At 35.7% G+C, this 27,867-nt stretch overlaps 1 protein-coding gene across 8 annotated transcripts in view; it reads left to right on the plus strand.

The window, feature by feature from the left end:
• Positions 1–27,867, plus strand: part of LMNTD1 (lamin tail domain containing 1) — a 446,849-nt gene that overhangs the window by 96,804 nt on the left and 322,178 nt on the right. For all 8 annotated transcript variants that reach the window (XM_086713814.1, XM_086713811.1, XM_086713806.1 and 5 more), the window contains one exon: positions 23,481–23,657. Coding sequence is in view for 5 of the 8 variants with exons in the window: in XM_086713806.1 (XP_086569932.1) it covers positions 23,640–23,657 (18 nt within the window). In the remaining 3 variants the exon portion in view is untranslated. The remainder of the gene's footprint in view (positions 1–23,480; positions 23,658–27,867) is intronic.

Below are 27,867 nucleotides of genomic sequence, written 5' to 3' on the forward strand. Positions count from 1 at the left end.
AGGAGGAGGAGGGTTGGGGCAAGAAGAACTAATTCCAAAACAACACTCATGCTGGGTAACACACAGGAAGGATCATTTTAACATATAACATAACATATTGCACAAGCTTTTATTAAGCCATTTGTATTGTATTGCAATAATATAATATGAGCAGATCTCTTAAGCAACCTTCCAGATTAACCAGAGCATTCCTTTCTGTCTGGGAGATATAGTGATAGATACATAGAGGTGGACTGAATGCTCCCAGCTGGGAGGTCTTCCTCTCTTGTTTGCATGTCTCTGCCTTCCTCCCCTGGGGTGTGCACCTACCAAGAGTCAGTAGTGTTTGCACTCAAACCTGATTATGTTAATCATACTTGATATTTTTAAATGTGTAACTTAATTAAACATCAAACTGATGAAATATTCAGTGTGGAGTGAAAGAGAGTTGTTTCTTGAAAATGTATCTGAATACTTCGGAAAGACTATAAAAATGAATGCTAAAACAAGTGCTATCAGAATAGGTATGAGCAAGAGAACTGTAAAAGACTAGGGGAAAAAATCAGAAAAATCTAAGTGGTTTTGGTACTCAGATACTTCTATAGTGTTGTAACATTCTTACTCTGTTTAAGCAAATTGAAACTAGAAATTATAGATGATGTGTTACGGCTATGCAAGAAAGATCATGCAAAATTTCAATAAGCAATGGGAGAAAAGAGCTTGACCCTATATCTAAGGTCTGATGAGTGAGTATATATTTAAAGGTTTAAAGTGAAAATAATACACTTCAATTATGTGTTATGATTCCCCACTTTAATAGTTTTTTGTGTGTATTTGACCAACTGACGGCAGACCTTATCCTGTGTTGCTTTAAGCATCTGTAAAGTATAGGAGATGAACCATATCTTGTTCATCTTTGTAACCCCTGTGCATCAAATGGATCCTAGAACACAGTAAATGGTCATTGAACATTTGTTGAATAATTAATATACCAACACAGTTGGAAGTAGCATATGTATTTTGCTGAGTCCTGAAAATATGGAGCCACCAGGCTTGTCAACAAAACTTGAGAAGGGTAGAATGAAAATTGTACTCACCAAATTGAATTTAGGAGCTGAGTGAAGAGAAAGAATATCCAGGTTAATAGAAGGAGCAGAAAATCTCATCTTTGGTCAGTGTAAGAGCTAGAATATGAAGAAAATTTAACGTCGAGGCTAATAGAAAATGACAAAGAAGCAAGAGGAAAATTATTAGCATATTAGGAGTTCCAAGCAAGACTAAGTTCATTTGAAATGTTATGGCCATGCCCCTTTCAACATTTCTCTCCTGAACTTCAAGATAAAATAGTCAGAATGAGCTTTCAACATAAGAAATTCTGGAAACTTAAGCTAGACCTAATTCTATAGGAGTTTGTTGGCAAGGGGGAGTGAAAGATTTCTTGGGACAAAATAACTAAATCATTTGTGATAACCAGGGAGGGGAAACTTTATTTAGATACAAACAGAGATGAGAATTTCCCAAATTGTGTTAAATAGAATGAAAGATTGTGATATATTATATGCTCTGTACTACCCAGAGTATATTTTCATGTTTATTTATTTGTCCTTTATCCTGTCTCCCTTTCTGAAGAGTAATCTCAAAGAAAGAACTGGCTCTTCTGGCCTGTCTTGCTCAATGCTACAAGTCCACAGTTTTAAATAGCGTATAGCACATATAGATGCCTCAGAAATATTTGTTAAATGAAGGTTTGGTGAACAATATGGAGAGGCAGGAACCCAGCAGCTCCAGAAACAGCAGGGGCAGAGTTCACAAACAGAATTGCAGATAAAAGTCACTGTAAAACAGGAGGAGGCATTAATTATCCAAATCACCACCAAATAGGGTGTTTTTATTTGTAAATTGAAAATAAAATGAGCTCTATTTAGCCTACTATAAAGTACATTGGTAGAGATGCAAGAATCAGGCATGGGTACCTGGGAGACTAGTGGTGATGTTAGTAGAAACAGAGAGTATCTCTCTCTTATACAAGGTGAAAACTGCTTATTACTTAATTTTATAGAAATTTGTGTCGCTTTGGTTTATAGCCAAAAAAAAAGGAAGTTCATTAGCTGGTTAACATAGTTTCAGTAATTTAAAGATAGAATTTATGAGACCATTTTATAGTAACTATAGGTGTTACTATATCATTCCTCTCTAAATCACTCAGATGAAAAGACAGAATCATTATGCAATCATCTAAGTATTCTTAATTAAAGAGATAGTGTTCCTATTATAATCTTTCTTAAAATGACTAAATTGTGAAACTAAAGGACAAAAGAAAAGAGCATTGCATGCCTTTGTATACATAATTCCGCAGAAAGCAATGGCCCTCAACTTTGCTAGAATCACCTGAGAATTTTAAAGAACTAATGACAAGCCACACCCCAGGCCAATTAACTCAATATCTGGGGGTGGGGCTCTAGTGACAGAAGTTTTTAAATGTTCTCTGGGTGAGTCTATGTGGTGAACAGCTGAAGACAATGAAACCATGGGATGTTTGGAGGGGATGAAGAACAGGAGACTATCCACTTCTTATGAGTCAAACTGGACTGTAGTGAGAAGTTGGAACTGAAATTCATGCCTATGGTTTCACACCTGAATGTGCTAAATATGACATATATGTGGAATTCTAACTTATAATGTTATATACATTTTTTTCATTAAGGATTCAATGTACTGATCTGGAAGTTGGTTAAAGGAAATAAACCCTTCAGAAAGACTAAGAATTGTCCATTAGAGACAGAGTATCATTCATTATGCATTAGAAATGATTGCTGTATACCCAGTCAAATTTTTTTTTATCTTTCTGAAATAAAGATTGGGAGGTGCTGAAATAGTTTGTCAGGTGAGGTTGTGAAAATTATTTTTCTACAGATACTTGAAATTAAAGTCATGTTACAGTTTTTTTGAGATATTTAAATTGAGTTCTGTCTAGTAAAAGGGAAACAGACTAGATGATCTAGAGAAATTATTTTCAAATCAGAGTTTATTTATTTTACTTTTTAATCTATGATTCACTTGAGGACTCTTGAAGTCAGTTTGATGGTGTCTTGTGCTGCAACTACATGTTCTATTTTTAGAAAGATGGCCAACTGGCTAACAGGCTGCCCAGTGTGGGTGTGGACAGATGCCCATTCCCTGCCTGCTGTGATGTGACAATGTGGCTCTGACTTCAAGTAAAGAGACACTCTGTTTTCTTATTCAGCTTTTCTACTCTGTCACTCAGCTTTCACAACACCATTGTTAGTTCTCTGGGCCACTGTTTTACTCCTTCTTTAGAGTGAACACACTTCATTTGTGCCAGGAACTCACAATACCCCTACACCATAGATGCTATTATTATGTCCACTTTCTGGAGAAGGAAAGAGGGTGATGGAAATATAAGACAGTTTTCCCCAGTCACTCAGGCTTCAAGTTGTAAAGGTGCCCTTTTTAAAAGATCTTAGGTCAGTTTAATTCAGAAGTTTAAGCTCTGAAGCACTATATTTGCTCCCTCATCCTTTTACCATGGATGGATTCCCAGGTAATACTCTGGGCTGCTGCCCACTGGAGTCAGACCCTGTTGACCCAGTCTGTAAAATGGAGCACTTCTGTGCTTTTTTACTCCTCACTACATGGATCAGTTCTCATGGCCATGGATACTACACCCAGGATATATGGCATCTAGGGAAATTTCACTAAAGGGGAAACCGGATAGGTGGGTAAATCAAAGCATGGCCATCCTTTGGCTTTGCTCTAAGGGCCATTCCAATGGTAGTTTGGTCCCTTTCAGCGATAATCTCCTCTTATTCCTTGGGGAGGGGGATAGGGTCACTTTTTGATTCTCATTAGGCTTTCCTTAAAGCAATGGAGCTGAACACTTTTGTTAAGACTTTTTTCTTATAAGAATGTCCTAAGAACCTTCTCCACAATCAGATCAGGTCTTCATTGCTTCTATAAAACTGTTACAGTTCCATGAAAAGGAGGTGGCTGGCTTTTATCCAGCACTACAAATGTTTCAAATTAGAGCCATTGATTTATTGAATGTCTTTATATAATTTATCTTAAGAACCAGAGAGTCACCTACTCAGAACCTGGTTAAACTGCTGGGAGAAACAAGAGTCATGCTCCTTAAGAAAGAAAGGAGAAAAATTGTAACTTGTTTTTTATGCTGACAAACCTCATAAATTTGCTCCCTAATAGCCTAAGGGTATACAGTGGTGCTTAATTACAATATAAAACTATTTGGAGGTGCAGAATATCTGGCTCTGTGAGTCACATTAGACTCCAATCTATCCTCAATTTGCATCTGAAATGATACTATTCACTTCAAGCACAATAGACCTTGTCTGAGGAGGCTCATTTATGTGAAGAATTCTCTAAAGAATTTATTACCTGATAGTAAAAATATTTTGGACAAATCATGAATATGATCAATTATACACAATTAAAATACTGAGGGAAATACAAGTAAGACTTTAAATCAGGGTGCTAAATTTATTTTTATTATTGACAATTTTAAGTATTTATTATCAGAAATTTGAAAGGTTCAGTTGCCTAAAATTAATTTTTTTTAGAAGTGATAAGCATGTTAGATTGTAGCTGTTGACTGTTGTACGTCTCTCTTGGATCTTAAATCAGGATCTTAATTGATAACGTAAGGATTTTACTGTAAGTAGGTGGATGCCGTAAGTGGATTTCATAAAGAAAGTATACTGAACAGTGTTTTTTCCTCATGAATAACTTAGTAATAAAAGAATTTGAGGATGAGTAGAAAATTTACTGAGCCTCAAATCTTACAAGTTTGGAAAGTGAGCAAGTGAATAGTGTTTACTGATCTATTCATTATCATATTAAATTATAAATTAGATAATACAGACATAGAAAAATTGAAAAAATGTGTAAAATACTATTGAAAAAATGTATAAAATACTAATAAAAGACATTCCTATAATAGAATGTATTTTATACTTGTTTTTAAAAATGTTTCATCACTACATGTAAGATACTAGATTATGGAAAATATGAAGTCAATGCTGTGAAATAAGCATTTTGTACTCAACTGCATTAACCACAGCTGCCCAAGTGGATTGGATGGTAGAGAATGTTGTTTAGGGACTCGAGTTGATGGAATGCTATTGGGAGTCAGCACAGTGGACATCTTGTGGTCTAACCTGCCCTAAGTTCCTTTTCCTTAAATGTGCCACACCTAATTTTTTTGGAGGGGGGACTCATTCCTCCACTCTGAGTCCACATAGATCGAATCAGAGTGACTACAGTGATTAAAACAGTTGATGTCAGAGATGGGGTGTGTGATCTATGTCAGGCCAATGAGAATGCATATCCTCTTAGCCATTGGAATTACTTCAGATGTGACTGCATGGCCCAAGCCAGGCCAAAGACAGCTCATCCCAGGGCTTCAGAGCTATCAGGAAAAATGTGCACTTTTGCAACAATGAAGTTGCCTGAGTTCATTGGATGTAAAGACAAATGGAGCTAATGGTAGTTATTTTTAATGCTCCACATAAAAAATATGCCTGGAAATAATCTCAAACGAAAGAGCTTAGACACATGCCTGAGGACATTAGACTACTTGGATTCTGCTTGCTCTATCCAAAGCTAGTAAGCCCTTGAATCTCCTGGATATATGAACCAACGTTTTTGTTTTTGCTTAAACTAACATGTTACTAGGTTTCCATCCTTTGCAAGTAAGGTATCTTATTAACACATCTAATTCAAATAGTGCTAGTAATAAGTAGTTAATTTGAAACAGTGACAGAGAAATACAGTAATAAGGCAGAAATTTTTAAAGAAAAATTATGCACCTCAAATAACATGAAGCAAGAATATATTTTTATTAGACCATTTCAAAACTTAGAATTATAGAATTTTAGAACTAGACATTTTTTTCTTTTGACATTCTAATTTTAAATTTATAAGTAGGTAAACTGAGGTCCAGAAAGAAACATCTAAAATATTCAATAGATATTATTGACAAATGCTTCCATGTAATTATGATAATGGACATAAACAATGGACTGCTGAAAGATTTTTAAAGATTTAAATTTTACAAAGCTAATTAACAGTATTAGGAATCAAATTAATGTTATTTTTCATGCAACTTAATCTAGCCAATAGCAGAGCTATTACCACATAACTGAAATAGGATGGGTCTACTTATTTAAAAACAGTTAATTTCTTTCCTTAAAAGTGATTTCACTCTGTTCAATGAGGGAATGTAGGTAAAATTTACAAACAGACATGTTTGTAACATGAACCAGTTTATTTCGTATTAAAATATTAATTTAGGGGCGCCTGGGTGGCGCAGTCGGTTAAGCGTCCGACTTCAGCCAGGTCACGATCTCGCGGTCCATGAGTTCGAGCCCCGCGTCGGGCTCTGGGCTGATGGCTCAGAGCCTGGAGCCTGTTTCCGATTCTGTGTCTCCCTCTCTCTCTGCCCCTCGCCCGTTCATGCTCTGTCTCTCTCTGTCCCAAAAATAAAAAAATAAACGCTGAAAAAAAAAAAATTAAAAAAATTAATTTAGTTTTTTTTTACTCTCTAAAGGAACAAATAAGCACCTATCCTATTGAAATGGGACTTTGGTTAAAATTATAAATTGACATCATCTTAACTTTAATTTCTAAGCAACTATCAGTATTTTCATGTTACCAAAGTTAATTGAGTAATTAGGAAAAAATAATCAAATCCATTGTTTGGCATCATGGAGCCCAGACAGCTGGCTGACTTAGATAAAGGTTTCACTCTTCCACAAACAGACTGTGACATGCTGGCATCACAACAGAGGATTTGGGGACATGAATTACCCTTGGGAAAAATAAAAACCAAGTAATCTGTATTTTTAAAAATTCTTTGTTTATTTCAGCCATTTACTAATTTATAATTGTGAATCTGGATGGTGGAATTATGGGTTGGATTTTTTATGGGAGGGTTTGGAATGTTTTAAAACAGAAAAGGAAACTATTAGCCCTGTCTCTGAAAAACAACAAAACACAATGGAAACATTTCACACCATAGGGAGATAATATATAAATAGCAAGAAGATTGTGTCAATTTATTATCAGTATAAAACATAGGGCACACTTCCTACTCTATCTTTTGTGAAAAGTATGCATAATAAAAAAGCTAAGCCAATTGTTAGTTTTAATTACTAAAGGTAATAGGATACAGCAAATATGCTCTCCTGAAACCATAAGGTTATCAAATCTCATTTAAATAATTATGTAAAGCTCAAAACTTGGAAAAAACAAAATAACAAGGGGATGACTATTGACCAGAAGGAAAGGTAAATAGACTAAATGAAAAAGACTGGAGTCACTCGTATTCATGTTGGAGATTCCATGGTTAGCAGAGTATCATTGGTACACAGACCAGTGACTCCAGCTAATGTAATTATTTGGCAAATGACTGACCACTTTCTGTGTTGTTAAAGAGTCATTAAAATTTTGCTCAGTCGATTACATGGTAATTATACAGAAACTGACCCTAGAAGAGCTATTACTAATAAGCACTGAGAACATTTAAAAAACACAAATGGAAGCAAGTATGATTATTCATACAATGGTGATAGTATTTCTCTGTTAGACAGATAGATAGATAGATAGTCTCTGTTGAAGACTCAGAGAATTAACAAAACAAATGAAAATTCTCAGAAGTTATGTGGAAATGAACATGAAAGCCAGCTTAAATACTAACGTATTGCTGTACTGTAAGGGGCTCCAGGCTAAAGAAGATCTTTCACTGCTGTGTGGTAGCCATTGGTCCCTTGGATACAGTCCTCATTAAACAACTTGCTTCAGGTCACATCTTTCCTTAAAAAAATAAAAATCAGATAATATATAAGTAAAAAATATTCAAATGAAAATACTCCTTTACTCATGTATGGTTCTTCTCAAAGATTCTTCAAGGCCAGGACTCTGATACAGGCATCTAGTGTGTAAAATTAAAAAGGCATTGAGAGTGAGTACCTTACATTTTGTGCTCTAGGCACCTCACTCACTTCCCCCTATCCTGGTCCTGATACATATGCAAATGTATGCATATAATTTATACAAATTTAGCTATAATTTAAAATCAAAATGGGATTGTACTGTACATGTGTAACTTGCTTGATTCACTCAACAATACATGGCAAGCATTTTTCCTTATTATTATATATAGATCTATGTCATTCTTTCAAATATATGCATGATGTGTTATAATGTTTATTAAATCCCCCTTGCTTGATGGGCACTTACATCATTTCCAGCTTTTGGGTACTGCTAATAATACTGCAATTTTATACAGACATTTTTGTGCACTGTTTCAGTAAGATAGATTATTTTCAATAGTGTAATTGTACATTCAAAAAATATTCACATTTTAAAGGCTGATGGATACTGACAACTTTACTTCTAAACTACAGCAATGTCAAATCAAACTTTCTGAAATGACGGAAGTGTTCTCGATCTCTGTCGTCCAACATGGTAGCCACTAACCATATAAGACCACTGAATACTTCAAATGTTGCTAGTGAGACAGAGGAATTGAATTTTAATTTTATTTCATTTCAAATCTAAATTTTTCAGTTGATTATCTTTGATTTCCGTTGCTCATGGCCATTGGCTAAGGCCTCTATAAAAATATTAAATAATACCTATAAATAAGCGGATTTCTTGTTTCTAGCTTCAATCAGAATGCTTTGTTTCAGCATATGTTTGACATTTGTTTTGGTTTTGATAGATTATCTTTTTTTGTTTGTTTAATGTTCATTTATTTTTGAGAGAGACAGAGAGAGACAGAGCATGAGGGAGGTGGAGCAGAAAGAGGGGGGACACAGAATCCCAAGCAGGCTCCATGCTCTGAGCTGTCAGCAAAGACCCCCACGTGGGGCTCTAATTCACAAACCGCAAGATCATGGCCTGAGCCAAGTCGGATACTTCACCAACTGAGCCACCCAGGTGCCCCTAGATTATCTTTTTTTTTAAAGCTTATTTATTTACTTTTGAGAGAGAGAGAGAGAGAGGGAGGGAGAGAGAGAGAGAGAGAGAAAGGGAGACAGAGAGAGAGAGAGAGAGAGAATGAGCAGGGGCGGGGCAGAGAGAGAGGGAGAGATGAGAGAGAATTTTAAGTAGCCTCCACGCTCAGTGAGGAGTTCAACACGATGATGGGGATTGATCCCACCACCGTGATACCATGACCTGTGAGGAAACCAAGAGTCAGATGCTTAACTGACTGAGCCACCCAGGCAGCCAGCCCTCTGATAGATTATCAAAGTAACAGACCTTGCTAGTGGACTGACTCTAAAGCCATTCTGTGGCCTCTCGTTGATGTTGGAGAGCCTGTAACTTACTTCTGTTAGGGAAGGTCTACTAGTTTGTCTTAAAAGATGAATAACTTGAATCCTCTTAAGGGATAGATATCCATTCATATGTGAGTGCAGAACTTGTTGGCAATTCTCCATTGCCTACATCTAGTCTTGATGTGTGGAGCTGTGGCAGCCATTCTAATAATAAGCAACCAGCATGAGAATGAAGAGCTGACAGCTAAGCATGGTCAGAACACAAAGCTGGAATGAGCCTGAGTCCTGGGTTATATTTTTGGCTCACTGACCCAATTCGAGATGGTCTGCTTCTGAAATTCTTTTAAAATAAACACAGAATGTTTTTGTAGCTTAAACCACCATTCCTGGAGTTTTCTGTTACTTTCCACCTGAAGCATTCTTAACTGATACCTAACATTAAGAATTTTCTTCTATTTCTGGTTTTATGAATATTAAATAATATTTTAAATTCATAAAACCAGAAATGAATGTCATAATTGGTCACATATTTTTTTCAAAAATAACTTTCAAATAACAGCAAATACTTAAATAGTGATGAATATATGGAAGGCACTTGTTCTAAATGTTTACATTTATTAACTAATTGAATTTTTACAACAACACTGTGGGGTAGATACTATTATTGTCCATATTTAAAGATGAGGAAATTGAGACAGAGAGAGGTTAGGTAAGTTGTCTAAGGTTACACAGCTAGTAGATGACAAAGCCAGGAAGTGAACCCATACAGTTTAGCTCCAGAGTCCTAGATTCTATTTTGCCTCTAGTATTAAAAAATGATGCATGGGCTACAATATGTCTTTCTCAATTCTGTCATTATTATCAGTTGTCTTTATTGTAAGAATGGCCAACAGAGCCATTTAACTAAATTAATGGCAAATGAATATGAATTAAGTATTTTAACATGTCACTTACATAATTCACAGTAAAAAGAGCAGCAATAAAACTCAATGGAATAAGCATCAGAGCAAATCTTAGTTTTTCTTACTCATTTTCTTTTCTTAAGTTTGATTTCACACTTGTTTCTTAGATTTCTTTTTTCTTCCTGAGACTCGAGAGAACAATATTCTTTTTTTATTCCTTCTAAAGCTAGAATTATAATAGATGAATCAAAGCGATTTTTCCCATTTCTTTGACATGTCCTGACTTAGGCTATGTTTTCCTCTTTTTCCTACTCTCCTTTTTTGATCAAGGACAGTGATGCTTTTGTTCTCTGTCATCCAGGAAAGTAGCATAGAAACAAACAAAGAGAGCAAGAACTTAATACTCCCACCTACTCCCGGGTTTTTATGCTTCATCTCATTTGTCCTATGTAGACTGAGTGTGACTCAACATATATGGACAATGTCTTAAAATCCTGTTGATACTCCATAAATAATAAATGGTAATAACAGAGCCTCCTGACAACAGCAGTTATGTAAGTAAATGTGAACCTAGATTATCTATGATGCAGAGTGCAAGGTGAATTACTTTTCAGCTTTCCAGAAGTTAATAGAAAGCTTTTGATACTTGATAATGTTTTAAGGCATTTGTTCTATTTTTCCTCTTTTGTCATCTTTATGTATTCATTGGCATCTGGCAATGCCTTTGGAAATACATTGAATTCAAAATCACTAAGTAGGAATTGTGTAAACAGCAATATTAGTGGGACGACTACAGTCAACCATCATCATAGGCTTATTTGTTGTAGGTTTCTTTATCAACACCTAAGGAAGATAGGTTTTTTGTGTGTATACAAGTGTAGTAATACTTAGTTTGTAGATTTATCATCATCATTGCCATCTTTATTATCATTATCAAGGTTATAAGTTAGTCATAATTATCACTATTACGTGAAGTTTTTATGTATTTGCTATTTAATATAGTTCATTTTCTAATGATTCTTTAAAAAAATCATTGCTATATGTGTAATTAAATGTCAAAGAATTCATATAATTAATATGTACTCTGGGATAAATACTGTAATATCAATTGCAAATAAATTCATGAATTAACAAACACATGTTTGCATGTCTTTAGCAAATATATACACAAGAGATTATATAGATGTTATCTATTATGTAAATATGGGGGGTTATTTTAGCTATGCCATACAGAAATGAGAAAAATAAAGATGATGTAAGCAGAGGGTTTATAACATTCACAGGACAGCAGCAGGGGTATTCATAATGTTCACAGCCACAGAAGAAAGTAGAAAGAGTAAGATGAAGCATAAACATGGAAATAGTAGAATAGATGAGAAGAAATTGAATAAAGGCCATGAGACTTACAGCCTCGAAAGGAAGGTTGGGAACTATTTCCTTGATATAGAATGCACTGGAACCAAATAAAGAATAAAATAAAAATAAGCTTGAAAATGGAGACATTATAGAGAATTCAGATAGGAAATTTGGGTTTCTTTGCCATGGGGATGTCTGCTCCTTTCAATTTCATGCCTGTAGGGCCACAGATAGGAAACTTAAGAAAAAAGGCAGGGCCTTTAGTGGGGAGCTCTATGGGTGTTACCTCATTATCATTATTCCTGAAAGAGTACCAGCTTTCCATGCTCTTTAGTTTTTCTTTCATTTCATAATGGAAGTTAGGTAAATTGCCTATGTAACACCCTTATAGACATATCAAACTTTCAGAAAAAACAATATTTTCTTCTTTATGTCACAGCTTCATGGTGGACCAAGCTTGGTTTCTCTGTGTGTTTGGACGCACAGCTTCCTGTGTGAAGTCTAAAATTAAACTCCAGAGTCAAAATTTGAAGCAGGATTGGAATCCTGGTTCTGCTGCTAGCAGTGTCACAGCTTCTGTAACTGTTGTTTCCTCATCTGTAAAATTGGGAAAACAATTCACCTAACTCCGAGGTTGTAAGATATGAGATAAGCACTGTGAATGGAACATAGTGAATGTTCAGCAGCTGATATTATTTCTTTAATATGAACCATTGTATAGCTATTAACTCAGTCATTATTTACCTGCTACTTTGTTTAATGGCTGAGTATTGTACTGATAGGCAGCTCACTCTGCCTAGCCAAACATTACCTTTTTTTTGTAGTCATGACGAGGGTATCTTCCTGGTTTTCTGGTTTAGAAAGAAATAATGTTGGTGCATATTTATGATAATATTAAAGTTGCTATGAATCAGGAAAAACAACATATTAAAAGGCAGCTATTGTTTGGAACTTCATAGAACATGACCTTGTGACTCCTGTAAGATGAGATTTGAAGGATTATGTCATTGAGAAGTTGCAGGATGCAGGGAAGCAGGAGAGGCAAGGCCAGAGAATATTCTTCTGGGGCCCTCCTGAGCCTAACTGTACCCCAGTCTAATATTTGAAAATAAGAGGAGCACAATGAAGAAATGGGTAATTTACAGTGCTGCATGCACAGTAGTTTGGGCTGACAGCTTAATGGAATCATCATCCTTTCACAATTCTTCAGATCATCAATTTAGTAAATAAAGCAAATGCAGACTGGCATGACTTCTGTGGTTGCTACCACTTGGTTTGAAAGACATTATTCAGATAGTTGTTTTGGGAAATAAAGAGCCAGAGATATTTTAAAGGTTAGGACCATGTTTCTCCCTAATAAGCATTGTGTATCATAGTATTTTATAACTGCAATAGTTTTTAATCATGAAAAAATGACTCTCACTTAAAAAAAAATGAAAATGAAAAAATGACTCTCACTTTTAAAAATGATATATTAATAATTATAATTATATATACCACATCTTCTTTATCCATTCATCCATCGATGGACATTTGGGCTCTTTCCATACTTTAGCTATTGTTGATCGTGCTGCTATAAATATTGGGGTGCATGTGCCCCTTCGAAACAGTGTAACTGTATCCCTTGGATAAATACCTAGTAGTGCAATTGCTGGGTCATAGGGTAGTTCTATTTTGAATTTTTTGAGGAACCTCCATACTGTTTTCCAGAGTGGCTGCACCAGCTTGCATTGCCACCAACAATGCAAAAGAGATCCTCTTTCTCCACATCCTCAGCAACATTGGCTGTTGCCTGAGTTGCTCATGTTAGCCATTCTGACAGGTGTGAGGTGGTATCTCAATGTGGTTTTGATTTGTATTTCGCTGATGATGAGTGATGTGGAGCATGTTTTCATGTGTCGGTTGGCCATCTGGATGTCTTCTTTGGAGAAGTGTCTATTTATGTCTTTTGCCCATTTCTTCACTGGATTGTTTTTTTGGTGTTGAGTTTGATCAGTTCTTTATAGATTTTGGATACTAACCCTTTATCTGATATGTCGTTTGCAAATATCTTCTCCCATTCTGTCAGTTGCCTTTTAGTTTTGATGATCATTTCCTTCGCTGTGTAGAGGCTTTTTATTTTGATGGGGTCCCAATAGTTCATTTTTGCTTTTGTTTCCCTTGCCTCCAGAGGTGTGTTGAGTAAGATGTTGCTGTGGCCAAGGTCAAAGAGGTTTTTGCCTGCTTTCTCCTTGAGGATTTTGATGGCTCCCTCTTACATTTACGTATTTCATCCATTTTGAGTTTATTTTTGTGTATAGTGTAAGAAAGTGGTCCAGGTTCATTCTTGTGCGTGTCGCTGTCCAGTTTTCCCAGCACCACTTGCTGAAGAGATTGTCTTTATTCCATTGGATATTCTTCCCTGCTTTGTCAAAGATTAGTTGGCCGTATGTTTGTGGGTCTGTTTCTGGGTTCTCTATTCTGTTCCATTGATCTGAGTATCTGTTCTTGTGCCAGGACCATACTGTCTTGATGATTACAGGTTTGTAATACAGCTTGAAGTCCGTTAAATTGCTTAGATTTACTTTTGCTTTTAAAGTTACAATGATGCATTAACTTTAATTATAAGGGAACTTCGAACTTATGCTTCTAATCTATCTTATCTCCTGTGACTACAGATCCATAATGTACACAATCTTCCTGTTGTGGTCTCTTCTAGTCCAGAATCAACATGTACTGATTCCACTGTATTCTTTTTAGCATTTCATGACAAGGACATCAAATTAGTATATATATTTGTCTCACCAAATTTTCTTTTTGCCTCTTAGATATATTACATAAAAACATAACCAAAGAAAGGCAGCTACCAAATCACTAATACCTACTGTTTGCTTTTTATTTTTTAGCAGAAATATTTATAATAAAATCAGAATCAGAACATAAATGTATCACCTAGAAATGTTTCAGCAATATCTGTAGCTTTTCAAGCTATGTGTCAAAGTAAAGAGTCTTGGATTATTTTTAACATACCTTTTTTAAATTGAGGTAAATTGGTTTATAACTTCATGTTAGTTTCAGGTGTACAACATAATTATTTGATGTTTGCATATACTACAAAGTGATCACCACAATAAGTCTAATTGCTATCTATCACCATACAATTGACCTTTCGACCTTTTCACTCACTCTGCAAACCCTTTCCCCTTTGATAAGTACCAATCTGTTCTCCACATCTATGAGTTTTGTTTTGTTTAGACTCCACATATAAATGAAATCATATGGTATTTGTCTATCTCTGCCTGACTTACTTCACTTTGCATAATACTCTAAAGGTCCATCCATATTGTGCAAATGGTGAGATTTTCTTCTTTTTTATGCTGAGTAGTATTCTGATGTGTATATATCACAACTTTTTAATTCATTCATCCATCAGTGGCCACTTATACTATAACTATATCGTGGCTATTCTAAATAATGCTGAAATAGACATAAGGGTACATACGTCTTCTCAAGTTAATGTTTTTATTTTCTTTGGATAAATACCCAGAAGTGGTATTGCTGGATCATATAATAGTTCTATTTTTAATTTTTTGAGGAACCTCCATCCTGTTTACCATAGTGACGGCACCAGTTTACATTTCCATCAACAGTGGACAAGGGATTTCTTTTCTCCACATCCTCGCTGACACTTGTTATTTCTTGTGTTTTCGATAATAACCATTCTAAGAGGTTTGAAGTGATATATCATTGAGATTTTGATTTTCATTGCTCTGATGATTAGTGATGTTGAACATCTTTTCATGTGCCTATTGCCCATCTGTGTATATCTTCTTTGGAAAAATGTTTATTCAAATTATTTGCCTATTTTTCAATCAACATTTTGTTGTTGTTGTTACTGAGCTCTTTGTGTATTTTGGATATTAGCCCTTTATCTGATATATGATTTGCAAATATCTTCCCCCATTCAGAACGTTGCCTTTTTATTTTATTGATGGTTTCCTTCACTGTGTAGAAGCATTTTAGTTTAATGTAGTCTCATTTGGGTTTTTTGCTTTTGTTCTCCTTGTCTGAGAAGCCAGATCAAAAAAATAGTGCTAAGAATAATGTCAAATAGTGTTCTGATTACGTTTTCTTTTTTATTATTCCAGGTTTTACATTTAAGTCTTTAATCCATTTTGCATTTATTTTGTGTGTGGTGTAATATAGCAGTCCAGTTTCATTATTCTGCATGTCCAGTTTTCCCAACAACTTTTGTTGAAGAGACTGTCCTTTCCCATTGTATATTTTTGCCTCCTTTGTCATAGATTAATTGACCATTTATGTGTGGGTTTACTTTTGAACTCTCTATTCTGTTCCATTGATCTATGCATCTGTTTTATGCCAATACCAAACTGTTTTAATTACTGTAGCTTTGTAATATAGTTTGAAATCAGGGAGCAGGATACTTCCAGCTTTGTTCTTCTTTCTCAAGATTGCTTGGGCTCTTTTGAGTGTTTTTTGGCTCCATACATATTTTAGAATTATTTGTTCTAGTTCTGTGAAAAATGTCATTGGAATTTTGATAAAAATTACATTGAATTTGTACATTGCTTTCATAATACAGATATTTTAACAATATTGATTCTTCCAATTTATGAGCATGGAATATCTTTCCACTTATTCGTATCTTCAATTTCTTTTATTAATGTCTTATAGTTTTCAGTGTACAGGCATTTCATTTCCTTGATTAAATTGATTCCTAGGTACTTTATTCTTTTTGATGCCATTGTAAATGGAATGGTTTTTTTAAATTTCTCTTTCTGGTAAATTTCTGTTATTATTGTATAGAAACACAACCAATTTTAATATATTGATGTTGTATCCTGCAACCTTACTGAATTTATTTATTAGTTCTAAGAGTTATTTGGTGGAATCTTTAGGGTTTTCTACATATAGAACGAAGTCATCTCCAAATAGTGGCAGTTTTGCTTCTTTCTTTCCTATTTGTTTGCTTTTTTAAAAAAATAGTTATTTATTTTTGAAAGAGAGACAGAGTGTGAGCAGGGGAGTGGGGGTGGGTTGCAGACCGAGAGGGAGACGCAGAATCCGAAAGAGGCTCTAGGCTCTGAGCTGTCAGCAGAGAGCCTGACATGGGGCTCAGACTCATGAAGCACAAGATTATGACCTGAGCCAAAGTCAGACGCTTAACCTACTGAATCACCCAGGCGCCCCCTATTTGAATGCTTTTTTTTTCTTACTTAATTGTCATGGCTAGGGCTTCTAATACAATGTTGAATGAAATGTTGAATCAGAGTGGGCATTGTCTTGTTTCTGATTTTAGAGGAAAAGCTTTCAGCTTTCCACTGTTGAGTATGATGTTTGCTGTGAGTTGTCATATATCACCTTTAGTATGTTCAGGTATATTCCCTCTATCCTCACTTTGTTGGAACTTTTTTTTTTTTTTTTTTTTTTTATAAATGCTATTTTAATTTTTCAACGTTTATTTATTTTTGGGACAGAGAGAGACAGAGCATGAACGGGGGAGGGGCAGAGAGAGAGGGAGACACAGAATCGGAAACAGGCTCCAGGCTCTGAGCCATCAGCCCAGAGCCTGACGCGGGGCTCGAACTCATGGACCGCGAGATCGTGACCTGGCTGAAGTCGGACGCTTAACCGACTGCGCCACCCAGGCGCCCCTGTTGGAACTTTTTAATCATAAATAGGTGTTGAATTTTGCCATATGCTTTTTCTGTATCTATTGAGATGATGATATGTTTTTTATCCTTCGTTTTGTTAATATGATGTATCATGATTGGTTTGTAGGTGTTGAATCATCCTTTCATTGTGGAATAAAACCTCCTTGCTTATGATGTATGATCCTTTTAATGCGTTGTTGAATTCAGTTTGCTAATAATTTGTTGAGGATTTTTGCATCTATGTTCATCAGGGATATTGGCCTGTAGCTAGCTTGCTTGCTTGCTTGCTTGCTTTCTTTCTTTCTTTCTTTCTTTCTTTCTTTCTTTCTTTCTTCTTTCTTTTCTTGTAGTTTTCTTGTCTGGTTTTGGTATCAGGGTAATGCTGGACTCATAAAACGAATTTGGATGAATTTCCTCCTTTTCAATTTTTTGGAAGAGTTTGAGAAGGATCGGTATTAAATCTTCTTTGGAAGTTTTCTGGAATTCACCAATTAAGCTGCCTGGTCCTGGACTTTTGTTTTTTGGGAGGTTTTTTATTATTGATTCACTTGCCTTACTAGTCATCAGTCTATTCAGACTTTGTATTTCTTCATGGTTCATAAAGAACCATAAAGATTGTATATTTCTAGGAATTTATTAATTTTTTGAAGAATCATAATTTCTAGGAATTTATTCATTTTTCTGTATTGTACAATTGTTGGCATATAATTATTCACAGTAAGTCTCTCATGATTTTTTTTTATATTTCTGTGGTATCTTGGTAACTTCTCTTTCATTTCTAAGTTTACTTGTTTGACACCTCTCTTCCCCTTGGTGAGTCTACCTAAGGGTTTGTCAGTTTTTTTCATCCTTTCAAAGAAGTAGCTCTTAGTTTTATTGATCTTTTCTATTGTTTTTAAATCTCTATTTCATTTATTTCCACTCAAATCTTTATTATTTCTTTCCTTCTACTACCTTTGGGATTTATTTGTTCTTCCTTTTTTAACTCCTTTAGGTATACAGTTAGATTGTTCATTTGAGTTTTTTCTTAGTTCTTGAGCTTATTTCTTACTTCTTGAGCTTTTTTTTTTTTTTTTTCCTTGCTCTGAATTTCCTTCTTAGAACTGGTTCTGCTGCAGGGTGCCTGGGTGGTTCAGTCAGTCAAGAGTCCCACTTTGGCTCAGGTCATGATTTCATGGTTTGTGAGTTTGAGCCCCATGTTGTGCTCTGTGCTAACAGCTCAGAGCCTGGAGCCTGCTTTGTATTCTGTGTCTCCCTCTCTCTCTGCCCTCCCTTGCTCATACTGTGTCTCTCTCTCAAAAATAAACATTAAAAAAAATTTTAAAGAAAAGAACTGTTTTTGCTGCATCCATAGATTTTGTGTTGTTGTATTTCCATTTTCTTTTGTCTTGAGGTATTTTTTAGTTTTCCTTTTGATTTCTTCATTGACACATTGGTTGTTCAGTACTATGTTGTGTAATCTTCACGTATTTGTGATTTTTTTAGTTTTCTTATTGTAATTGATTTCTAGTTTTATATCATGTGATCAAAAAAGATGCTTCATATGATTTCAGTCTCCTTAAATTTATTGAGATTTGTTTTGTGGTCTAACATGTGATATATCCTGGAGAATGTTCCATATACACTTGAGAAGAATGTGTATTTTGCTGCTTTTGGATGGAATTATCTGTATATATTTATTTATTTATTTTTTCAACGTTTATTTATTTTTGGGACAGAGAGAGACAGAGCATGAACGGGGGAGGGGCAGAGAGAGAGGGAGACACAGAATCAGAAACAGGCTCCAGGCTCTGAGCCATCAGCCCAGAGCCCGACGCGGGGCTCGAACTCACGGACCGCGAGATCGTGACCTGGCTGAAGTTGGACGCTCAACCGACTGTGCCACCCAGGCACCCATGTGTATATTTATTAAGTCCCTCTGATCTAATGTGTTTTAAGGTTGATATTTCCTTATTAATTACTGTATCCATATGGATTTATCCATCCATGTAAGTGGGGGTGTTAAAGTCCCCTACTATTATTGTATTGTTGCCAATTTTCCCCCTTACATCTGTTAATATTTGCTTTATATATTTAGGTACTCCTAGGTTGGGAATGTAAATATTTACAAATATTGTATTCTTTTTTTGGATTTACCCTTTTATCATTAAGTAATGCTCTACTTTGTCTTTTATTAGTCTTTGTTTTAAAGTATTTTGCTTGATATAAGTATAACTTTCAGCTTTTTAAAAATTTCCTTTTGTGTGGAAAACCTTCCATCTCTTAATTTTCAGTGTATGTATATTTTTAGATGTGATGTGAGTCTGTTGTGGACACATAATGAGTCTTGTTTGTTTGCTTGTTTTTTTTTAATCCATTCAACTACTCTATATCTTTGATTAGAAAATTTAGTCCCTTTACATTTAAAGTAATTATTGGTAGGTATGTACTTGTTGACATTTTGTTCATTGTTTTCTGGTGGTTTTGTAGTCCTTTCTTCTTCTCTTGCTCACTTCTCTTGTGGTTTTATGAATTTCTTTACTGTTACATTTAGATTCCTTTCTTATTATATTTTGTGTATCTACTGTATGTTTTGCTTTGTGGTTATCATGAGGTTCATATACAATAGTCTCCTTTAAGTCGGTAGCAACTTAAATATGAATGATTCCAAAAAATTCTACTTTTTTTTACTACTCATCCCTGCATATTTTTTGTTCTTGGTATCATATTTTACATTTTTTAAATTTTGTTTATCCTTTAACTGACTATTGTAGTTAAAATTGATTTTACTACTTTTGTTTTTTAACCTTCATACTAGCATTATAAATGGTTAATCCACTACTTTTATATTTACCTTTACCAGCGAGATCTTAACTTTGGTAATTTTGTTGTTGTTGTTATCAGCTAGTACCTTTTCTTTTCAGCTTAAAGAAGACCCTTGTACATTTCTTATAAAGCTGGTTTAGTGGTGATGTACTTTACCTCTTGCTTGCCTAGAAATCTTTTGATCTGTCTTTCAATTCTGAATAATACCCTTCCCAGATAGAGTATTCTTGATTGGAAGTTCTTTTCTTTCAGCACTTTGAATATATTATGCCACTCCCTTCTGGCTTGCAGAGTTTCTTTTGAAAAATCAGTTAGTAGTCTTATGGGGATTCTCTTGTATATACCAAGTTGTTTTTCTCTAGCTCCATTTAAGATTCTTTCTTCATCTTTAAATTTTGGCATTTTAATTATAATGTGTCTTGGTATGAATCTCTTTGGATTTATCTTTTTTAGAACTCTCTGGGCTTCCTGTACCTGAATGTCTGCTTCCTTCCCCAGGGAAGGGAAATTTTTAGCCATTGCTTCTTCAAGTAAGTTTTCTTCCCCTTTCTCTTTTTTTCCTTCTGAGACACCTATGATGCAAATGTTATTCTGTTTGATGTTATTTCATAGGTCTCTTAAGTTATCTTCACTTCTGAAATTCTTTTTTGTCATTGATGTGCTCTGTTTGGGTAAGTTCCACAGTCCTGTCTTCTAGGTCTCTGACCCTTTTTTCTGCTTCATCTCGTCTCCTGTGGAACCCCACTAGCGTGTTTTTCCGTTCAGTTATTGTACTCTTCAGCTCTGTGACTTCTGTCTGGTACTTTCTTATATTTTCTGTCACTTATTGAAGTTCTTACTATGTTCATCATTATTCTCCTGAATTTGGTGGGCATCTTTATGACCATTACTTTAAAGTCTTTATAAGTAGAATACTTATCTCTGTTTCATCAAGGTCTTTTCTGAGGTTGTCTTGTTCTTTCATTTGGAACATATTCTTGCTTTTTCATTTTGCTTGATTCTCTATGTTTGTTTCCATATGTTAGGTGAAACAACTACCTCTCCTAGTTGAAAAAGTGTCCTTGTGTAGTAGATGGACCTTGTCTTTTAACTCTTTCCTCACTCTTGGTTGCCTGTCAAACCTTTGGGATTGCCTTAGTAGCCTAACGAGTAGCCTGATTTATTCTTTACAGGTCCCAGTTGTTGAGCGTGTGCCAGAAACTGTCACTGTTCCAAAGGGAGTGATCTCAGTCAGTACCTAGATTCAGGCTGATTAGAAGCCAGATCCTCAGACAACAACTTTTAAAGTGTGCAAATATATATAGTCTTGTGGGATCTCAATTATAGATGCTGACCTCTGGACTAGGAGATCTGGACGTGTCCCCTGAATAACATTTGCAAGAATCAGGGCTTCAGACAAGTGTTTAAGCTGCTTTATGGGGGGTACCAGTGAGCTGTGGTGAGGCCAAGGGAGGGTGCACAGATGGTATGTCCTTGCCTACATTCCCTCAGAGCAACTTTGTAGTCTTTAGATATGTGGAAAACCTGAATCTTATCAGTCAGGTTGAAGCTCCAGGACAATTAAGTGGGCCTTTTTCATGTAGACTGGGGATATTGTTTCAGTGTGCTGCCTGTGTAGCATCCTAGGTGTGGTATCTTGCCCATAAATGTCTTTCTAATTGTTACAGTCCCTTTAGGTCAAGAAGCACAAGCTCCTTTGGCCACCAGAACCAGACAATCAAAACACCTCTACTGTGTGGATTGATCTTCCCACCAGCTTTAGTGGGGCTGTGGTTGCCTGTGGCTTTATCGAGTTCAGGAAAGAGTGTTGGGGGCAGGGCATGCTTGCAGTTTTAGTGATGCCAGATAAGAGTGCTAGGGGCAGAGTATGCCTATGGCTTTAGTGAGGACCAGGATGAGCTCTAGGGGCAAGACTTCAAGGTTGTGTCCATGTGTGTCTGCCTGTGTTAGCAAGGCAGAGAGAGTGCAAAAAATGTCACTCTCTAGTGCCTTCACTAACTAATTAATGATGGAGTTTTGAAGTGGTGGTGGGGCTTCTTTGGAGATGACAGAGAAAAAAGAATTCTTAAAATTTTTTTTAACATTTATTTATTTTTGAAAGACAGAGCATGAGCAGGGGAGGGGCAGAGACACAGACTCGGAAACAGACTCCAGGCTCTGAGCTGTCAGCACAGAGCTCCAACCCATGAACCATGAGATCATGACCTGAGCCGAAGTCGGACACTTAACAGACTGAGCCACCCAGGTGCCCCAAGAAAGAATTCTTAAGGAAATCTTTGGTGCAGAAAAAGTGATTTTATTAAAGCACAGGAACAGGACTTGTGGGCAGAAAGAGCTGCACTGGGGTTGTGAAGAGTGACTGCTTATATACTGTGGAGTTGGAGGAGATAAAGTCAAAAGGAGTTTTCTTAAAGGGATTTCCATATACTAATGACACAGATTACTGGAGTCCTCACTATTGTTAAGCTAAGGTTATTTTTTCCTTCTAGCAAAGCATTGTCATTAAGATAGTAGGGAGTTCCTGGAGATTAGGCTATTGATAAGATTGCCTTTTTGTAATTTACTAAGATTTTGTAAATTGATGGATACTCTATCAGTTTAACCATTTGCTTTCTGTCCTTTTCTTTGTTTTTAGGCAGCCAGGAGTACCTAAGAAATATCACACATATCCCACCTGGGTGTGTGTGTGTGGGGGGGGGGTGTTGTTAGTTTGTACTTTGCCCTCAGCTCGCCTTACGCTCCCTCATCAATTAATATATGTCTGACAGATGCTTTAAAATTAGCAACTGAATCACCTTCACAGATAATTCAGTCACCTCTCAAACTGCTGTGTTTTCCCTGCTTCTTGGAATGAGTGAGGCTGCCTAGGAGGTCCTCAAAAGGAGTATCTCAGATTCCCACAGTCCCCCGGGTCCCCTGAATGTAAACCTCATTGATTTCAAAAGCCAAACATTCCTTGTACCTCCTCTCTGGTGCAGGTCCCAAGGGTTAGGATGCCCAATATGGGGTGGGCACAAATGCTTCACTTTTCAAGGAGAGGTTCTGGTCTATGAGATCCTTCCCTAGTTTGCGCTGCCGTATGTAGGTTTGGTAAGATTTCCTCTCTTCCTTTCCTATCCCTCTTCCTCCTTACCCTTCTCCTAGCCCTTTTATCTGTTGTTGTGGAGGAAGCTATTCAGCTAGTTTTCAGAGTTTTTTTTCAGTGGGAATTATTCTATATGTAGTTGTAGATTTGGTGTGTCTATTGGATGAGGTAGGTTCAGGGTCTTTTTATGCTACCATCTTGGACCACTCTCTCTTTTTCTAACATATCTTAAGGAATCTTAAGAATTTCCTCACCTTAAGCAATTTGGGTAAATGATTTTGTGAGTTTTGTTTTTGTTTGTTTGGTTGGTTGGTTGGGATTTTCTCAATGGCCTCAAAGACAATCTGACTTTCTCATTTATCTTCTTACAATAAAATTACAGGCATTTCAAGAGATCAGAGATAGCCTGGCCACTCAGAAGCATCATCCCATCCATTAGGAAGAGAACCCAAATTAAGGATTCCACCGATTCCAAAAAAGCAACAGTCTGGAAAAGAAGTCAGTGCTTCAGAGGTGATCTGAATCCAGGAAGAAATGCAAGATGCTTATAATAAAAAAAGTAAGTCTAATTTTTACATGTGCTCTTGCTTGTCTTTTTTGCAGAATTTTAAATGCTATTAGAGTTCACTCAACTGCCTCCCTCCTCCAAGGCTGAATCATTGGTAATGTTTACTAAAGAAAATGGTACTCTGTCTCTTGGTCTTTAGAAAAATTGCTAAGTTTTTTTTCATCTCAGTGAAAAAGGTAATTACCATAGTGGAAGACCTCAGTGTCTTAAATTTTTAAAAAAAAAAATTTTTAAGTATTTTATTTTTGAGAGATAAAGAGAGAGAGCATGAGTGGAGGAGGGGCAGAACAAGAGAGAGAGACACAGAACAGACTCCAGGCTCTGAGCTGTCAGCACAGAGCCCAATGCAGGGCCCAAACCCATGAACTGTGAGATCATGACCTGAGCCAAAGTTGGACACTTAACCTACTGACCCACGTAGGCACCCCGGGGGCTTAATTTATATCATGGGAATTTTTTTTTCTTGGGGTCTTGCTCTTCAACTTACTGGCTATTTGATCTCAGTCACTTTTTAAATCTCCATGTAGCACAGTTTGCTAATCTGTAAAACTATGGCAATAGTACCTATAAGCACCTGATAATTGTTAGCTGTTGACAGAATTATTGTCAGATGAATGTGCTGGAGTAGCCTTTCTACCCTTTTACCTGATAACTTCTGGGTGTAAAATGTCTGGTAGGTAAACTACAGTCACATCAATAGTGGGCATTATCATTAAACCTGGGATTGAGCCAGATGTTGAGAAAAATGAAAACATGATCCTGACCTTAAACATCCTAAAAAATTTTTATGTGCATAAAATATATATGCAGTAGCAAAATTGTATTCAATTGTGAAGATTTATTAAACTATACACTTTGTGTATTTTTTATGCATGTTTTTAATCAATAAAAGTTAGAACAAAAAATAGAAAATTGCTATGGCAATCCTATAATGTGGGATGATTAAAAAATAATGGCATTTATAGTCTGGTTGAAATTAGAAATTGGAATTAATTAATTTTTGGAACCATCACACTGATAATAAAGGAGAAATCTTAAATCACCACTAACCTGGTTACCTTATTAACATTGGAATTGGTTCTAAAACCAGATGAAAATCTTTGCCTACTTATAGGATAAGTAAAAGAATTGGTTTTCTCCGTGTCTTTACACTATTTGAACATGTTCTCCTAGAAAGCTTCGAAGAAATAAGTCTTACAGCAATTAATTAATCTGTGGTTTGCCAAAAGCAAGAGAGAGTTTTTCTTCTATCTGTAGTAGAAAAGTCCTGGGACAGAATGTCTGACCCTACTTATCATAAGGTCATCCATGAACTAGTCATTGAGCCAAGGGGGATGAAGCTGCCACTGCCTGGCTTGTAATATCATGGGGAGTGAGAATATTGTGACTGACAGTCCCCAGGACAGCATGTTTTGGGGAGAGAGTGTTTCATTGAAGGAGATGAAAATAGGCAAACAATTCACATCCATTTGCATAGCACGTAAAGAAGTTTTGACATTCTTTTGCTTGATCAAATGTTCAAAGTGGAGATAAGGAGACTAATTTAGAGATAATTGCTACAATCTGGGTAGGACCAATGAGGACAGCAGCTATGGAGAAGAGATGTGATAAGGAGAGATCTGATGGATGTAGCATCTATAAAAATGCTTGACTCATTGGATGCAGAGGGAGAAATCCAAGGTGACTCCCAGATATCCGGTTTAGGTGATTTGGATAAACGTGGTGACATACCTCTTAAAAAAGGAAACAGGAACAGAAGTAACTTGAGGCGGAAAGGAAGTAATAAGTTCAGCTTGGGACATGTTGAGTTGTAGAAAATGATAATGAGTTGGAAAAACATAAGTAAAACCATACCGTAAAATTTTTAAAAATAGATAGATTCTTTGAACAAATCTAAGTTTACTTAATTCAAAACACTTATGAAGGAAAAAAAAGAAGAAAAAGACAAGTTCAGTGACTTGAATTTCTTCTGGCAAAACTAGCACTTTGACTTATTTGGATACTAAAGCAGCCTTGGCCTTCTTCTCTTGAGAGTATCCTTTTTCCACAGCATTTTATTACTACTGAGAATACCTCTTTAAAGAATATCATTTTTCTCATTTCAAAGTATTTCATACATTTTAGAGACCATTTGAAAAGACAAAGTAAAACAATACATCATGTACAATAATAAATACTTTGACAGTCTCTTGTCTCTAACATGTTTTCAGTTATTATAAATAACATGTCATTATAAAAAATAGAAAAATATATAAATATATAATATAAAATATTTATATTAAATATATTGACATATTAATATATTTTGATATATATTAAAATAAAGTATATTTAATATATTTATATAGTAATTAATATATATTAAAATATAAATATATATACATATATAGATATAGAAAAAGAGTTAAGATCACTTAAATCTCACTACCTTGAAATAGCCACTGTTAGTGTTTTGTCTGTGTTTTCATGAGTGTCATATATATACACACACAGATGCAAATTTACTTAGATGGGATCATATCATATATGCTCTTTTTATCACAGGTATCTATGTATTTTTAAAACTGTTTATTACTTACTTATGTTTCTTTTATGTTTCCTTCCTTTTCTTTGTTCCTTTATTTTCTTTATTCTCTCTCCAAAATATCTTACTTACATTAATGATATATATGTTTATGTATATTTAGTAAATTATATATTATGTAAATATATATACATATATTTTATATATGTATGTATAATGGATATATACAAAGCTATGGAGAAATTGGTAATTGTTTTAAATTTGTTTTTAAAAACTAAGGTCAAGGGTGTCTGGGTGGCTTAGTCAGTTAAGCGTCTGACTTCCGCCCTGGTCGTGATCTCTCAGTTTGTGGATTCTAGCCTGGCGATGGGCTCTGTGTTGACAGCTCAGAGCCTGGAGCCTGCTTCAGATTCTGTGTCTCCCTGTCCCCCTACTTTCACTCTGTCTCTCTCTCTCTTTCTCTAAAATAAAGAAACTTAAAAAAAAAAAAACTAACATCATATTCTGTATACTTTTCTGTATCTAGCTTTCCTCCCTTTCTCCCCATTGTGAAAATCCTGTCAAATCATTTGTTTTAGGTACCACAATAGATTGTCTCATCTACTTGAGAGTAACTTTCCTAAGAGCAGGGACAGTGTCATATTTGTTTTCTGTAAAACCTAGTATCTCAAAGCACAGAGCAGGGACATAAGAGTGAACATACTGATGTTTTCAATAGCTTGAAGCTAGACTATTGAGGATGAAAATATTTAGGCTGAGTAATTCATCAAAGCTCGTTTACGCAAATCAAGAAGTGACAGAACTCAACACCCCATGAAGTTGATATTATTATGTCTTCCTGTTTCATACATGAAAAAATTAGGTACATAGACTTAAAACAACTTTTCCAAGAACTCAAAATCTGCTGATTGCATAGTACTACACCCCAGTCTCACAAATGCCAACAAAATGCCAACAATATCCCTCATGTTCTGTGAAATAAGTGTCAGTCATAATCAGCACACCCCTCTTGGATAAGAGAATAACTGAATCTTGAGGACTCAGATCATGCTCTTTACCAGGAGCTTTTCATGCTTCTCCAGCAGTCAGTTTTCCTCTTTAGTGGTCTTTTAGGTGAGTACTGGACATGAATTTTCCCATTTCATTTACAGAAGAGAAGATGGAGACACAATGAGGTTATTTTATCAAGTGACATGCAAGAAGTCAGTAAAGGAAAGAGACAAAGAAGCCAGTTTTATTGATCCCCAGGCTACAATTCTGCCTCCCAACAAAACCTGAATTCTGGAAAACCCCGTTCAGCTTCAGTTTTGTTATAAAAGTAAATCTCAGCACTCGTTTATTTTATGGCTTTCAGGAGAAGAAAAGCAGGAAATGTGGTGATGCTTCATTAGGGGCTGGTACATAGCTGGGAATGCAGAGTCAGGCTGTGTCTCTCCTGAGCTGGGTGTGCTGCACAGATGGCCTATGTCAGAACCTCCCAGAGAGTTTGTAGAAAGGAAGAGCCTGGATCCACCCACTGAATTGGAATCTGGAGGATGGAGCCTGGAATTTAGGGGATGAACTATGGGATACACTTTTAATAAACATGTCAGATAACTTTCATACATAGTAACAGTTGAGAACAATTGTTATGCCCTTCAAAGGACTCTTTTAGACATCTTGGCTTAGTGGGAAAGG

Source organism: Puma concolor, chromosome B4 (genome assembly GCF_028749965.1).
Source record: "Puma concolor isolate L17-30 chromosome B4, mPumCon1.1.hap2, whole genome shotgun sequence".
Classification (NCBI taxonomy): domain Eukaryota; kingdom Metazoa; phylum Chordata; class Mammalia; order Carnivora; family Felidae; genus Puma; species Puma concolor.